Source organism: Stomoxys calcitrans, chromosome 3 (assembly GCF_963082655.1).
Source record: "Stomoxys calcitrans chromosome 3, idStoCalc2.1, whole genome shotgun sequence".
Taxonomy (NCBI): domain Eukaryota; kingdom Metazoa; phylum Arthropoda; class Insecta; order Diptera; family Muscidae; genus Stomoxys; species Stomoxys calcitrans.
In genome coordinates, this window is record NC_081554.1 from 63308144 (window position 1) to 63324866 (window position 16723).

The window sequence follows — 16723 nt, forward strand, 5'->3', positions numbered from 1 at the left end:
ACAAACAAGCCATCCTTTGGATCCGGTTAAGTATTGAGCAGTAGGTGGATATATAAGGCGCCGTCCAACAGATCACAACACCATATAGCATTACAGGTCTGACAACTGCAGTATATACTCAATGCATGGCACGCGGTCTAAACCCCCAACTTTTGCCAATGGTTCTCCTACGTTGCTCAAGCGGAACATTCGTCACATGATCAGTTTTGCCGAGGCAACAGGTGACCGTTTGTTTAGAAGTGCTTCTTTCTCGAACAACTTTCGTTGGATTTGGCTCGACTTTGAGGATCCACACGGTCTTAGGCCCATAAAATCCACATTTATTATTCGATTTTGCTAAAATTTGGGACAGTGAGTTCTGTTAAGCCCTTCGACATGCTTCGTTAATTGGCCCGGATCGGTCCAAATTTGGTTATAGCTGCCATATAGACCGATCCTCGGATTAGGGTCTTAGGCCCATAAAAGCCACATTTATTATCCGATTTTGCTGAAATGTGGGACAGTGAGTTGTGTTAAGCCTTTCGACATCCTTCGTCAATTTGGCGCAGATCGGTCCAGATTTGCATATAGCTGCCATATAGACCGATCTCTCGATTTAATGTTTTGGGCCCATAAAAGGCGCATGTATTGTCGGATGTTGCAGAAATTTGGGATAGAGAGTTAAGTTAAGCCCCTCTACATATTTCTGCAATTTAGTCTACATCGATCAAGATTTGCATATAGCTGCCATATAGAGCGATATCTTGATTAAAAGTCTTGGCCCCAAAAAAGGTACATTTATAATCCGAGTTAACTGAAATTTGACACATTGACTTATGTTAGGCTTTTCGACATCCGTGTAGTATATGGTTCAGATCGGTTTATTTTTAGATGTAGCTACTGAAAAGACCAATATTTGTTTACACATTAACGAAGATAATGTCAAACTTTCCAATAAAAATATCGAATTGCCCCCAGCCACACTTGATAAAGCCTACGCCAGACACTCATAAAGCAGCCATCGTACCTTATTTTTTTTTTCTTTCTGTTTCTTATTGTTGTCTTAAGATGTCAATAATATAGTTATTCATTTGCACTTACCCTCAATTTGTTTTCCAGCTGCAGCAGCTGCTGCTGAACTTAAGGCAACACTGGCTAAAGGTGAAGTTGTCAAGGCGGTACTACCAAATTGTGGTAAACCAGCCGCCGTTGACATATAGGCCGAAGCAAAATTATTGGGATCCGTCCCTAATAGAAATTGAGAAAAATAAAATGCATGTTAATCAAGTTATTTGTATGAAAATTATATATAATTAAAATAATTTGTAATTGATTACAAAAAACTTAGTTTTTAGATTGCGAAACACATGTTTCATGCTTCAAAACATAAAGTATTACACAAACTTAAGTTTCATAAAAAAGTTTACAGTTGTTTTAAATCGTAAAATATTGGAATAATTCCGCAATTTATGGGAACATGCATAAAAGTTCATTGATTCATTGATATGTTAGAAGATTGCCCCCTGTTCTTTAATGGAATGTTCATGGGCAAATTTAGCAATTTGGATAAAACTTCCACCAAGTGGTTTAATAAATCCTCAAAATATTTTTTTTAAGGTGCTGTCAAACAAGCAAGCAGGATTGTGGGTCCTTAGTATGTTTATAAGTCTAGGCATTTCAAAATTATGATTTTCTGCAAGGTAATGTATCTAACATTTGAATGAAATTTCTATACTAAATAACTATTATCCTAGCAAATATTTGTAGCCAATATTTAAATTATTATACATTTTCTTTAACTTCATAATATATTGTTATTGTATGCTTTATTTATATATTCTACTTGAAATTTAATTATATCCTATAACATGATGTATTCGTTCTTTTTGTTATACTCCTCTTGAGCACATAATACAACATTTTAGACAAGACAAATAGTTGATTATTTCCAAAGACAATATCACACAATACAAGACACACTTTCGACTTTGCAAAATCAACAAAACAAAATTATCTTCACAAAGATTTTCTTTATTATACGCTACAAACACAATTAGTGTAGAACTTCATACATGTACAAGTATATCTTCTGCAAATATAGATATATGCACGACTACTCTCAAAAGTTGTATTAATATATGGCTCATTTCGTGAATATAAAGGAAGAGTAGGTCAAAGCAGGTACTAAGAAAATATTGACAATAGAAATCTTCTTTAGTTTTTGACAAGCAGTTTCAACGCTCTGTAGAATGTCGCGGGGCCTGACATAACTGTCCCACTTTGCAACGAAATCGGACAATAAATGAGCCTTTCATGGGGCCAAGACTTTAAATCGAAAGTTCGGTCTATATTACAACCATATCGAAATCTGGACCAATCTGAGCCGTATTAATCAGGGATGTCGAGAGGCCTAACCCAACTCACTGTCCCAAATTTTAGCGTAATTGGATAATAACTGTAGCTTTAATGGGCCTTAGACTTTAAATCGGCAGATGGTTCTAAATGGATGGATGGTTCTAAATGGATGGATGGATCTAAACTGCCTATGGACAAAAAAAGGATATGTGCAAAGTTTCAATATCTTCATTTTTAAAAACTGTAGCGTGATTTCAAAAGACAGACGGACGGACATGTTTGGATCGTTTTAGATTTTTTACTACACTTAAGACAAAAGAGAGTGATTTTTTAAGAGGATGATAACTTTTTAAGAAAAGAAACACCCAAAATTAAGAAAAAGGCATGAAATCTTTATTGGCATCAATAGTACGGTCCATATTATTTAATGTTTGAAGATTATTTCAGGCAACTGTTGACCGTGACTGCGCCTCAAATGGTCCATCCGCTTAGTCTAATTTTGCCATACTCTTTCCAACACTTCGGTCGGTATCTCACGAATAAATGCTTCAATGTTGAGCTTTAATACAGCCACACAAAGAATAGTCTAAAGGCGTTAAATCGCACGATCTAGGCGACCAATTAACCGATGCCGAACGTGAAAAAAAATGTTCACCGAACTCGCCTTTCAATTAGTCCATTGTTACGCGTGCTGTGTGGCACGTGGCACCGTCTTGTTAAAACCACATGTTATGCAAGTCAATCTATTGCATTTTGGGCAAAAGAAAGATGGATATCGTCTCATTGCAGCGCTCACCATTCACAGTTGCGCTACGTTTCGGATCATGTTTGAAGAAGTACGGTCCAATGATGCCACCAGCCCATAAACCGCACCAAACTGTGACTTTTTTGAATGCATTGGTAGCTGATCTTCACTCCAAAATCGACAATTCTGCTTACTAACCTACCCTTTGACCCAAAGGGAACTTTGTCGCCCAATGGAAGAAGCGCGCGATTAACAGAGCACGCAATTTAATAACAAAATTCAATGATTTGCAAGGGTTGTTCTTTTGTAAGACGATTCATGGTTAAATTATAGACCAAAACAAAGATGTTTGACAGCGAAAAAAAAACACGAAACGTGCGTGGGCTGCTTAAATCAGCGAAACAAAACACGAAACGTGCGTGAGCTGATTAAATCAGAGTTGTCAAAAAGATAATATCTAAAAACCACCCTTTATATATTTTATAGATTAGGAAATGGGTATTCGGATGTGTTTCAAACGGAATGACAAAATGAATATACCCCTATCCCTTGGTGGTGGGTATAAAAAGGGAATGTGAAAGGACTACACTTTGCGGTACCTTTACGGTCAATCTGTAGACATCAGATGAGAAACCACCCATCTACAACAACTCTAATAGTGCGATATCCAAAAAAGCTCGATCGAAGTTATTTCCGACACAAAGAGTGACAAGCTTTAAAAGGAGTGCACCATGCCAGATCCTGTCAAATGCCTTCGAGATATCCAGCTCTTACTTTCATCGAACTGATGAATAGAGTGACTCAATCGTTCCGAAAGTAGTGCCATCAGATCACCTTGAAGCGATTTCTGCAGAACCCATACTGTCGGTCGCTAAGAAGACCATTGGACACTCAATATCTCTAAATATGGAGATTACGGTCAATCTGTAGTCATCAGATGAGAACCCATCTTCCACATCTCTAATAGTGTCATATCCATAAAAGCTCGATCGAAGTTATTTCCGACACAAAGAGTGACAATCTTTCTTTCACCGAACTGATGAATAGAGTAACTCAATCGTTCCGAAAGTAGTGCCATCAGATCACCTTGAAGCGATTTCTGCAGAACCCATACTGTCGGTCGCTAAGAAGACCATGGGATACTCAATATCTCAAAAGATGGAGATTACGGTCAATCTGTAGTCATCAGATGAGAACCCATCTTCCACATCTCTAATAGTGTCATATCCATAAAAGCTCGATCGAAGTTATTTCCGACACAAAGAGTGACAAGCTTTAAAAGGAATGCACCATGCCAGATCCTGTCAAATGCCTTCGAGATATCCAGCTCATACTTTCATCGAACCGATGAATAGAGTAACTCAATCGTTCCGAAAGTAGTGCCATCAGATCACCTTGAAGCGATTTCTGCAGAACCCATACAGTCGGTCGCTAAGAAGACCATGGGATACTCAATATCTCAAAAGATGGAGATTAACCATGCTCTCCAATGCCATGGCAGCCGTTTGTCGGCAAGGACTGTCGCCAACACACTGCTACAACAACAACAACCATGCTTTTCTTTGGAAAGCGCCGAGCATAACACTATTGGTCGGTAATTTGCAGGGTTGGTCTTCTCATCCTTCTTGGGGATATGCTGTATGTTCGCAATCTTGTAACGCGCCGAGAAGACACTCGAACGGTAAGCAAAGTTTAAAAGATTGCGTAAAGGACGAACGAGCTTCGCACAAGTGATGATATGCCATCCGGGCCGGGGTATTCATTTACATCGAGATCTGCAAATATGCTTTTGCCTCCGCGTTTACGAAAATATATCTGAGGCATGGAACTAGATACGTCTTCAATAACAGGGGATGGTTCATCGCTCAGATCGGTCCAGATTTGTTAATAGCTGCCATATATACCGATCTCTCGATTTAAGGTGCATTTATTAACCGATTTCGCCAAAATGTAACACAATGCGTTGTATTAGGTTCCTCGATATCCCTGTTCAATACGGCCCCAATTGGGCCAGATTTCGATATGTGTGCCATATATACCTACTTTCCGATTTATGTTCTTGGGACCTTCAAGCACGTTTACTATTCGATTTCGCTGAAATTTGTGTTAGGCTCTGTGAAATGCTTGCTCAATATGGCCGAGATCGGTCTATATTTAGATATAGCTGTCATACAGACCGATTACCCAATTAAGGGAATTGGACCTATAAAAAGCGCATTTATTGCCCAATTTCGCTGAAACTTTCTAAAGTTAACCCTGTTAAATTCTTCGATATCCGTGCCATATATAGTTCAGATCAGTCTATATTTGGATACAGCTGCCACATAAATATACCCATCCCCTGATTTATGTTCTTAGACCGATAAGAGGTGAAATTTTTAATCAACGAATTTGGTACAACAAGTTGTGTTAGAATCATTTATAGCCTTCCCGAATAAGATGGAGATCGGACTATATTTACATATAGCTGTTAAGGATTCATAAATTATGCATTTTTCACCGTACTGTGACGAAAGGTGGTTAATATATGTAATATCCGAGGTGGTGGGTATCCAAAGTTCGGCCCGGCCGACATGGGACAACGTGACCAGATGAACAAATTATATGGTCCACTACGAAGATTTTCGGTGTTAGGTTTGCATCAGAGAACAGCAGCAAGCCAACTTAAAAATAAGTGAACATGGTGGACATCCATCCAGAATGGCAAGCTCACATCTTATGCTAGCAATTGTTGTTGACGCTTACGACTCTCAACGAAAAAAACAAACATAAAATACTCCTTACATTCTTTGAGCTAAGGTAAGTGTTTTTGCTGATGAGCATAAAATGATTGCTGACCGTATTTTACATTTTGAGCAATACTCACGAGGGCTTACATTGACAGTAACTGAAAAGAAGAACACACGCAGCTACCGTTCAAATTTATGAGAGCTGAAATTAATTTGCGTGCTTTATAATGGCTTGGTTAAAGAAAAAAGTGAAAATAGGTCTGGCACTTTTTGAACAGACTTAGACAGACAGCACGAACATCACCAATGAAACCAATTCTGTTCAAAAAATAAAGGAGCAGGTGAAAAACAACGGAGTATATCTATGACGATTAGCAAAACTTGATGTCTCATTCCTCTGCTTGCTTTGGCTTCATATGGCACTCATCTGGGTGGTAATCATTTGCAAACAACACATGATGTCCTTTAACCAAATTGACAATCACATCCACTGAACGATTACTAAACCGTTCCCGCATCTCTCACTCCAATGTATTTGTGCGTGTGTTTCTCGCTGACTTTATTTTTATGTGGCATGCGATACAGACAATTGCTTTGGCCAAAGTGGCTATTGAGTGCCAAATTTTGGGTCTCATGCAGATTTTTGGTTTGCATTAAACTGGGCTTGTTGACTTCTATACCAGAATTTCCAATATCCATATATCGTTGAATAATCCTTATCAATCTAAGGCCTCGTATAGCTCATATACAGACCTTTTGCCCAATTTGTCTTCTTGAAACCCTGAAATCATAAATTTCTACCAGACTTGGAATGTCCCATATGTTTCAAGTTATTGTATTTTAACATACTCACTTCTATGTAAAGTGATTTGGAAAGATTTAAGTTATAAAAAGAAAAATATCCAAAGGATGTATTACCCACACTATGATGGCATGTTTTCATATGCATATATGCTAAAGAAGTTTTCAGAAAGCGCAACTTAATTTGAAACTCGAGCATTTCTGTTTGCAGATATTGAATCGGGGAAGAAGTATGCATTAGAGATGGGCGTTTGGGTGAAATTTAATAACCTAATGTTGTCTATATATGAGGCGATCTCTTGTTCAGATCTATAGTGACATGGGGAAGATTAATATCTGCACCCTCTTTTTAGCCTAAACTTACCCTAACCCATAAGGGTAAGCTTAGAGTTTATAAAAGGATACTAAGAAAAACTAAATGGAAGGACTTTGTCAGGTTGATCGAGGATGGCCAAAGATTCTCCATTTACGGTAAACCTGCAAAAGACAGATGGGATATGGACCGAGTCACCTCGTGAGACTCTATGGCATTTGCTTGGGACACATTTTACTGGCTGTGAGCTCAGGGAAAAGGCGGAAATCGATTTGATAATCGCGGAGGAAGGTGATGTAGCTGATATGGCGAAGAGACTTGTTTTGATAGTAGTCGTTGGCTCTTCTTTTGATAGTAGTCGTTGGCTCATCTTTCTGCAATTTGGCCTAGATCTGTTCAGATTCGAATATAGCTGCCTTATTGATCGATCTCTCGATTTAAGGTCTTGGGCCCATAAAAGACGTATCTATTGTCCGAATTCGCCAAAATTTAGGACGGCGAGTTGTGTTACGCCCTTCGACATCCCTCTTCATTTTGCCTCAGTTCGGTTTAGATCTGGATATAGGTGCCATACAGACCGATTTCTTGACTAAAAGTCTTGCCTCATAAAGGGCGCATTTATAATCCGATTTCGATGAAATTTGACACAGTGACATATGTTAGGCTTTTCGAAATCCGCATCGTATATGGTTCTGATCGGTCCATATTTGGTTGTAGGTTGTACCAAAAACACCAATATTTTGTTCTACAAAATTGAACAATGAATTGATCTTATTAGACCTCTCAAAATGCGTGCCGAATTTGGTCCAAATCGGACCATATTTCGATAAAGTGGCATAAGTTGCATTTTCCTCCGGATTATGACGAAAGGTGGTTACCATACCCGAGGTGGTGGGTATCCAAAGATCGAGCCGGCCGAACTTATCGCCTTTTTTCTTCTTATAGCTGAGTCCGAACGGCGTGCCGGAGAGCGACTCCTCTTTGGTGAGAAGTTTTTACATGGCTGCCAAATCAAGTGGTTCAGTTCCTCAAATATGTCGCAGCATTAGGAGGGGATAACCACAGCCGAAAATTTGTTATGCGGTTCTCGCCAGTATTCGAACTCAGGCTTTCGGCGTCATAGGAGGACATGCTAAAATCTGCTCTACGATGGCCTCCAGAGAGAGTAACTAAGGTTTTTATACCGAAGACAGGAAAGCTCCAATAAAGTGATGCCTCCTCCTTCTCTGTTAAGACATTGAAGAGAATTTTGGATTTCCATATTGGGAGTAAACGTGGGGGATCCTACTTCTCTACATGCCAGCATTCCTATGTTAAGGGCAAAAAAGTGGACTCTGCTCTGCGCAATGCGGTGCATCACATTGAGAGGACACTGGATTATGAGGAATTCACCTTGAGAGCCTTTAACAATCTGCATATGTCTGCTATTGAGAGAGGGTTACGGAATGTAGATGTGGATGATAACGTGATAGTTTGAATAATGATAATGCTTTCGCATAGAGATCATGGCTAGTATTTGTCAAACAAGGGAAAGGGTAAACGCCACCTGGGGTACACCTCAGGTTGACGTCATTTCACCGCTGTTATGAATTCTTGCTGTTGATGTGATCCTGTTTAGATTAAATGCGAAAGGGGCAAGGGTGAGTGCATACTCAGACGACCTTGTAATTATGGTTACGGGTATTTTTCTTAACACTATATCAGGCATTCTTAGTGATAATCTTGGGTGCACGGCGTCTTGGGCTGTGGATAGCAGGCTTATTTCACCGCTGAATTCTTGCTGTTCATGTGATTCTGCTTAGATTGAAGGCGAAAGGGGTAAGGGTGAGTGCATACTCAGACGACCTCGTTTTACCCGTGGTTACGGGTAAATTTCTTAACACTATATCGGGCATTCTTAGTGATGATCTTGGGCTGTGGATAGCAGGCTTAGGAATCCAAAGCAGACGGAACTGGAGCTGTTCACAAGGGAGAGAAGGATGCCAGAGTTCGAACTAATCACAATGCAGTGGTTAACTTTGGAGTTGGCTAAATCGGTTAAATTTCTTGGATGTTATTCTTGATAGTATACTGGATTCATCCTGTCACCTATGAAAGACAACTATTCATCTAAACATCCTTTGAGGAATACAAACGATTGAGTAATTAATATGGTCCATCTGATGATTCAAACTTTTCCATCTTCAACAAACTTATTAGCAACCTTAGGGCTTTTAAAAACTACAACTCTTTATAATCTCCAACAGTTAGCCTTTAATTTAATTAATAGAGCCCTTAAAAGCTGTAGCAAGGCAATACAAACAGCCATGGTCAACTAATTTGTCACTCCCCTTTTGCTGTCTTATTAAAAAAAGGCCAAGAAATGAAACAGCCCGAAAACAGAAGCTTTTTTCAAATTAACTTGTTTAAAACTTTGCCATAAATATTTCCAAACATAACATAAAATTATTACATTTTACAGATGTTACAACAACCACAACAGGATGAAGTAAGAGTTGAAGAAGAAAAGCAAAACATTAAAAAAAAATGGACGACTACAAAAAACCAGTTCAAGTCTCAAGCAGGCAGTGGCCCGACAGCGAGGAATGAGCCACAAAACAGCTGTCAGTTCTCCAAAAATAGGGTGCTTCCCTAGCAACCAACCAACCAAACAATCTAATGAAGGAAGCGAACCCTGGCAAAACCAAACCAATTCACTTCTTCTGGCTGGTTGACTTTGCTTGAACTCAGTTTGGAGTTTTTGTGTTTTCTGCTTTTCTTCTCGTTCATCTTTTTTTTTCTCCCCCGCCGGATGTTCTTTGTTACTTCTGCAGCATGGTAAGTCTAGGTGGGTGTATATGTTGTAGCAAGAAGAGATGTGCATTTAAAGTTTCCTTCATTTTCCTTTCACATTTCATCTTCATATTGTTTCATCAAAAATTTACCTCATACCACAGTGGTTCTGGTGTTGCATAGTGTTGTGAGGACAATTAATTGAGTAAATCTTGTAGAAGAGAAATATTTTTTTAGAAGAGAATATAATTTTTGCGTGATACAGGAAATTGAAGGAGAGTAATACAGTAATGAATCTAACAAAAGAAAAGAATATGGGTAATAAGATTGATTTGACTATAACTCATAAACCCTTTCACGTACTTCACGTTGGCCAGGTTCTGCGCTATCCTTTTAAGAACCCTTATTGTAAGTTGCATCATTAATAACATTTCAGAGTTTAAAGCCTCAAGAAATAAAATCTCAAGGTATTGCATAGATGATTGTTACAACCTCTGCAATCTGAAGATCGGACAAACTGTATATAGGCTACATATACAGTGGTGGAAAAAAATTATAAGGAGTCTAGTGACTCCTTATTATATGCACAAAAAGAGTAGTTACTTCTATAAAGGCTGAAACTGAATTTTCGTAGACACGTTGGGCTTTGAACGATGAACTTAATTGGATATTAATCTCATACTATTCACGGATATTCTTTATGCGTTACTGTTGTCCCTATTATTTTTTTCACCACTGTACTTCCTCTGAGTATATATCGAAACACAGGTAACAGATAAGGCGTTAAGGTGATCATGATGAAAAGCCTTACTTAAGGAACATCTTTAAACGATGCAAGGTAAATTTCCCCTGAACATTCCATTAAGGAACAGGAGCAAACTTCTCACATTTCATGGAGAGCTGTCGAGTTCAAGTTTGTGTTCAATGATAAGGGGCCTCCTTTTATAGCCGAGTCCGATCGGCGTGCCGCAGAGAGACACCTCTTTGGATACCCAACGCTGAAAATTTCCTTTCTGATGATCTCGCCAGGATTCGAACCCAGGCGCTCAGCGTTATAAGCGGATACGGTTGCGCTACGGTTGCCTCCCTTTATAGGATAGCCCGTGAGTCTGAAGTAAACGAGCCACTAAAAGACTAAACATACGACTGATATTCAAAATCTCAACATAATCGATTAAGACTTTTGTTAACCATGACATGCTGAACAGGAAATTGAACTTCGAATCCAACATTTTGGAAAGGGCAAGAAAGGCCACCCTTGCCCTATACACCTGCATGAGAGTCATTGGCAAAACTTGGGGGTTTAGACTGCGTGTCATGCATTGGGTATATAGAACAGTTGTCAGACTTATAATGCTATATGGTATTGTGGTCTGGTGGACGGCACTTTAAAAGTCCTCCTACTGTTCAATACTTAACTGGTTCCAAAGGATCGCTTGTCTATGCATCACAGCCACACTGAGGACAACACCATCTGATGCACTGAATTTAATGCTACATCTTATGCCTCTGGACATTTTGGCTGGACAAATTGCACCTACCACCGCCGTGGGGTTAAGGGAGCTTTCTCATTAGTCATGTGGCGGCTACGGACACTGTGTTATCCTTGATACAATATCCAATGTTCCAGGCAATGTGGATTACATCCTTCCTTAGCCGCTTTTGATAGCAAGTACTGTACCACTATTCCTGATAGAACCGATTGGAACTACTATATTCCTGGTAATAGATGTTGCATAGACTTCTTTAGGGATGATTCCAAACTATACGACCAGGTGGGCTTTGGGGTATACTCTAAAGATCTAGAACTGGTCATATCGAAAATGGTTACCCGACCATTGCAGTGTGTATCAAGCGGAGATCCTTGCAATTAAGGAAGTGGTGGAATGGCTAAGATATAATGTCATTACGGCGATTGGCATTAATATCTTCTCAGACAGCCAGGCAGTCATTAAATCCCTGGATAACGTATTTCTGAACACAAAAACCTCCCTCGACTGTCGCAGATCTCTCAACGAGATGGCTGAACAGTTCAAAATTCATCTGGTGCCGGGCCACAGAGATATCCCAAGGACTTGTAAAGCGGACGAGGTTGCGAGACTAGGAACTACCTTACACACTCCAGGGAAACTGGAATGTGTGGGTATGCCTCTAGCAACAAGAAAGCTAAGTTTTCAGGATCAGGTCCCAAGGGCAACAAATAATAGATGGTCACAAAGAGGACGCGGTGAGCATTCCAAAACTATGTAGCCTTATCTAGATTTGAAGAGGTCTACCGCTTATTCATTGTGTTCGTCATGACAGAAATTCTCCGGAATCCGAAAATCCTCATTTTATATTGCAACCACTGTCTTCAGGTTTCCCCAATAGTGGGATCGCACAAACTAATAATATTAATAAAGTAGCGAAGGGGTCCCACAACACAAGAGTATATGGTAAAGTGGAGAAAACAACAGCCAAACCGAACATCTTCAAGGATTGTAAACATTCAACAAAGCGTAAAATCAAGTTCACTACAAAAATATGTGCTGTTGCAAACGAGTTTTGCGTTTTGCCATGGCTACGAGGTATTCCCACCCATCATCAGTTCAGCAGCATACCCCTTAAAAAAAGTTATGACTTTTAGGGATGATGATGAGTGGTGATGGTGGTGGCAGAGAGGCGCCGACTGTTGTTACCATCCACAACTGATGCTGTTGATGCGAGCAACTAGCTAGCAGTCAATGATGAGTGACGGAATAGTTTCCAGATGATTATTTTGTTCCCCGAACCATGTTGGCTGAAACGGCCCTTTAAGTTTTTGCGGTAATTCCAGCAAATTTATTGCACTCGATTGAGAAATCAATTACGTCGCATTTACAAATTTTGTTTGCATGTAGGCGTTTAAACTTGAAGCTAGATGAAGAAGTGAAATATTACGAAAGTTATTTTCCCGACATGCATATTAGATAAAAAGAGCGACAGAGGAAAGGTATTATTGATTGGCACAAAACTTATTAAGGGATAAATTTCTAACGATGAAAGAGTCACGCGAAGAGCAATCTTAAGTTTTTGCTCCACAGGTTTGAGTTTAATTCGTAAAGAGCGACAGCATAATCGAATTCGTAATGCGAGCTGTGTTAAGAAATCGTGCGCTTCCTCCATTTTAGGTTAGGTTAGGCTTAAGTGGCAGTCTGCCATCAGACTCACTTAGACGTTTTTGTCCATTGTGATACCACAGGAATAGAAGAAAGAAGATGCCTTCTAGTTCCTACCGTTGAACCATCCAGATCGCTTTAAAAAGCCCAATAACTTGCGAATGATCACATCCGCTAAATCAGACAAGTTCTCAAAGAAATTAACTCCTTCTGACTGTTATTGCGGGACAAACACACAGAAGGTGTTCTATAGTCTCTTCTTCTTCGATGTCCTCAGAGTTTCTGCAAAATTCGTTGCTGGCAACCTTCTGTCTTCCGATTACACAGTGACCTGTCATGACGCACAAAATGACTGAGACGTCTGTTCTAGCCAGTTCTAACAGCAAAGCATTAGACCTCTTCAAGTTTAGATTAGGCCACATAGTTTTGGAATGCTAACAAAAATTTCTTGAATTTTTGCCCTGATCAACAGTGTGGAGTTCCTTAAAGCGAAAGCTTTTTATAGAGAAGTTGTATGAGACGACATGAGTTAGTTCCAAACTTCGCATCATAGGCTAAAATTCTAACTTTTGTGACAAGTTGCACTCCTAGGATGTTTAAAGGTCACATAATAATTTCCCTATGTTAATCAAAAAGAATTCCAGCTTTTCGGATTAAATACAAAAATTAATCAAATATATATTTTCTCCATTTAACTTAAAACGAAATTTAAGTTATTATCGCGCTTTATAAAATTTTTGAACAAATAAAAAAAAACAGCGAGAAAAACACATAAATTTTATTTCGCTTCAACGCCACCCTCAGAACTCGCAATGTGAAGGTGGGGTATAGAAAAGTTATGGCAGCGAAAGTTTTTCCAACGCATTCTTTTCAAAGAATTATTACTCCAAAAACCCAATGCTAAAGCGATGCTCAATGGTAGCAAGCCCAAGGGCTGTTCAGTTCTTAAGCCACTGCCCGTTGGTGCACTCAGACAATTCGAAGAGCATCCCAAACAAAACCAAAGAAAAAACATATAAAAAAAAAAAAACATTATTCGCATGAGGAGATGAATATACTGAGTAGCCAACAGACTGAGCTCCGGGAAGTAAAATGGAAGTTAACACGGGGAAGCAGAGTAAGGCTGATGAGCACCAGCATACGTTCATAATAGGCATGTCAGTATGCTACTGTTGCTGCAGCCAACATTCTACTATATCCAATGAATTATTGCAATTGTTCCGAAGGCAATGTCATGGCGCAGAAAAAAATATGTCCGAAGACCAAAAATTCTTATCTCAAATAGGAAAATTTCTTTACAATTGAACAAATTTCATGTGTCTTAAAGTTTATGGAAAATGTTAGCTAAAGCAAGTGAAATGTGAATGCTAGAGTATAAAATAAATTTTTTTCTTCCTATTTTCAAAGTAATTTAAGGGCTTTTGTTTTTGCAATGCCATAAATTACCACAATACATAGCTAGAACACGAATTAAAATATATCAAATATTAGGGTGATTTTCTCAGATTTTAATCATTCAGATTATTTCATCGGGTGCAGAATTTCATAGCTTGGGAGAGAAGGTAAACGCAGTTTCATACTTTTATACCAGAGATCTGCAAGCGGTGGTATGTATTTGATTTGCGGTATACTCATAAAAATGCGGTGTTAGTTGTCATCGCCCATGCAATTAATGCGGTGTTATGTCCAGCACAATGATATGAGTGGCTATATCAAATATTAGGGTGATTTTCTCAGACTTTAGTCACTCAGATTATTTCATCAGGTTGCAAGATTGCATAGCTTGGGGGAGAAGGTAAACGCAGTGTCATACTTTTGTATCAGAGATCTGCAAGCGGTGGTATTTTTTTGATTTGCGGTATACTCATAAAAATGCGGTGTTAGTAGTCATCGCCCATGCAATTAATGCGGTGTTATGTTCCGCGCGCTGATAGAAATGGGGTGTTAATATCTATCGCCACCGCAATTAATGCGGTGTTATGACCAGCACAATGATATGAGTGGCGACTGTTGTACACCGCTTTTAACATCGTCTTTGTCCACGGCAGTATTATCAGTGAGTGCAACACAACACAATCCCATGGCAGCCGGTTGTACGCACCGGATTGACCCGATGGAACTCCTCATCGGCAATGGCTGCCGCCTCAGTGTAAGTGTTCGTCTTTTTTTTTGTCATGGGAGAGATACATCCCAGAGTGCCTTCTCTGGACGCTTCTAGTCCGTGTCGGGATTGAAAAGAACTCCGGACCCTGGTTCTGTTCGGTTTGCCAGAACAGCCTCCATCATCGGTCGGTGATGGTCGGTTTGCGAACTTGCTCTGGCCTCACTTGCAATTTGCTGTGCGAACATAGCCAGCAGTGGGTCACATGCGTCGTCGCTGTCGTCTTCTTCTGCGTCCTCGTCCTCGTCCTCGTCGTCGGACTATGTGACCCCCCGACCTCTCCCGTGCATCAATATGCGCAACGGCAGTATCCCAGCCCCAATATTGCCACACCAGTGCCGGGAAGTGTATCATTTTTGCAACTAAACTGCAACGGTCGCCGTGACAAGATCGATGAGACTGTGGATTTTTTGAGTCGGAAGAGCATATTGGTCGCAGCACGGATACAATGTGATACGTAAGGAACGCTCAAGGAATAGAGGTGGGGGATTGGCCTTCGTGATACATCATTCCGTTCAATATAGACCCATCTCGACTGCGCCTGGCGCTAGTGACCCCTACATGGAGTGCATGGGGACAGCAGTCAGGTCCGGTACTGCCGAGATGGAGCTATAAAACGTGTACTTACCGCCGGTTGGTAGCTGTACCCCAATTAATGGCCAAGCTTACAACCCTGACATAAATGGGTTACTATCTGGCCATAACCGTCTGGTTCTAGAGGACTTTAATGCGCATCACACTTCATGGCATTCTCCCCTGGGTAACGACCAGCGTGGCATAACTTTGGCAGAGCAGATTGAAGGCTTCACGTTTTGCACGGTGAATGAGGATGCCCCCACTAGGATTACCAGGAGGTGCAGCAGCTCGCCAGACATTTCCATTGCATCTCCTGATCTCTTGAGTGACGTATACTGGCAAGCCGTCATCTCTTTCACTTCATGGCATTCTCCACTGGGTAACGACCAGCGTGGCATAGCTTTGGCAGAGCAGATTGAAGGCTTCACGTTTTGCACGGTGAATGAGGATGCTCCCACTTGGATTGCCAGGAGATGCAGCAGCTCGCCAGACATTTCCATTGCATCCCCTGATCTCTTGAGTGATGTATCCTGGCAAGCCTTCAACTCTTTGGGGTCAGACCACCTCCCTATCCAGCGACCGACCACCCGTCTTCATAACCTCTAAGCGTCGGATGTTTATCAATCAGAAGAACGCCGAATGGGCTGGTTTCAGAGAGTATACCAATCGCCGCTTCAGTGAACCCCCACTCCCCTCGGATGTGCTAGTTGCCGAGAGGAAATTCCATGACATCATTAACGCAGCAGCCGCTCGCTTTATACCAGCCAGGTCGAATACCCCAATTGCGGCCCAATTACCCTGCGCAGGCAGTGGTATTCGCAGACGAGCGTGCTGGGACTCGTTGTATGGACTCCCCTAACCCCAGAATCAGCGAGCTGAATCTGGAAATAAACAGGGTAGTCAACGAACATAAGCGGAATTTTGGCTGGAATACTTGGAGCAATGTATTTTAGGCACCGGTTTAGGCAAACTGTAGTCTAGTGTTAAATCACTTTCGAACCTCCGTAGACGGGATGGCATAACCTCAGTAACTTTTGGCGATGTGAATACTGAGCTGACTATGATGGTCGATGGTGAAATGATTTCGACCATCAGGTGTCACACAACACTTGGCGTCACATTTGGTAGCTTTTATACATACTCCCCAAATGCCAC

The 16723-nt window shown here is 40.5% G+C and overlaps 1 protein-coding gene across 10 annotated transcripts in view; it reads right to left on the bottom strand.

The window, feature by feature from the left end:
* The window catches only part of LOC106082527 (CUGBP Elav-like family member 2), a 632612-nt gene that overhangs the window by 74785 nt on the left and 541104 nt on the right, over positions 1 to 16723 (bottom strand). For all 10 annotated transcript variants that reach the window (XR_009397811.1, XR_009397808.1, XR_009397814.1 and 7 more), the window contains one exon: positions 1081 to 1227. Coding sequence is in view for 1 of the 10 variants with exons in the window: in XM_013245088.2 (XP_013100542.2) it covers positions 1081 to 1227 (147 nt within the window). In the remaining 9 variants the exon portion in view is untranslated. The remainder of the gene's footprint in view (positions 1 to 1080; positions 1228 to 16723) is intronic.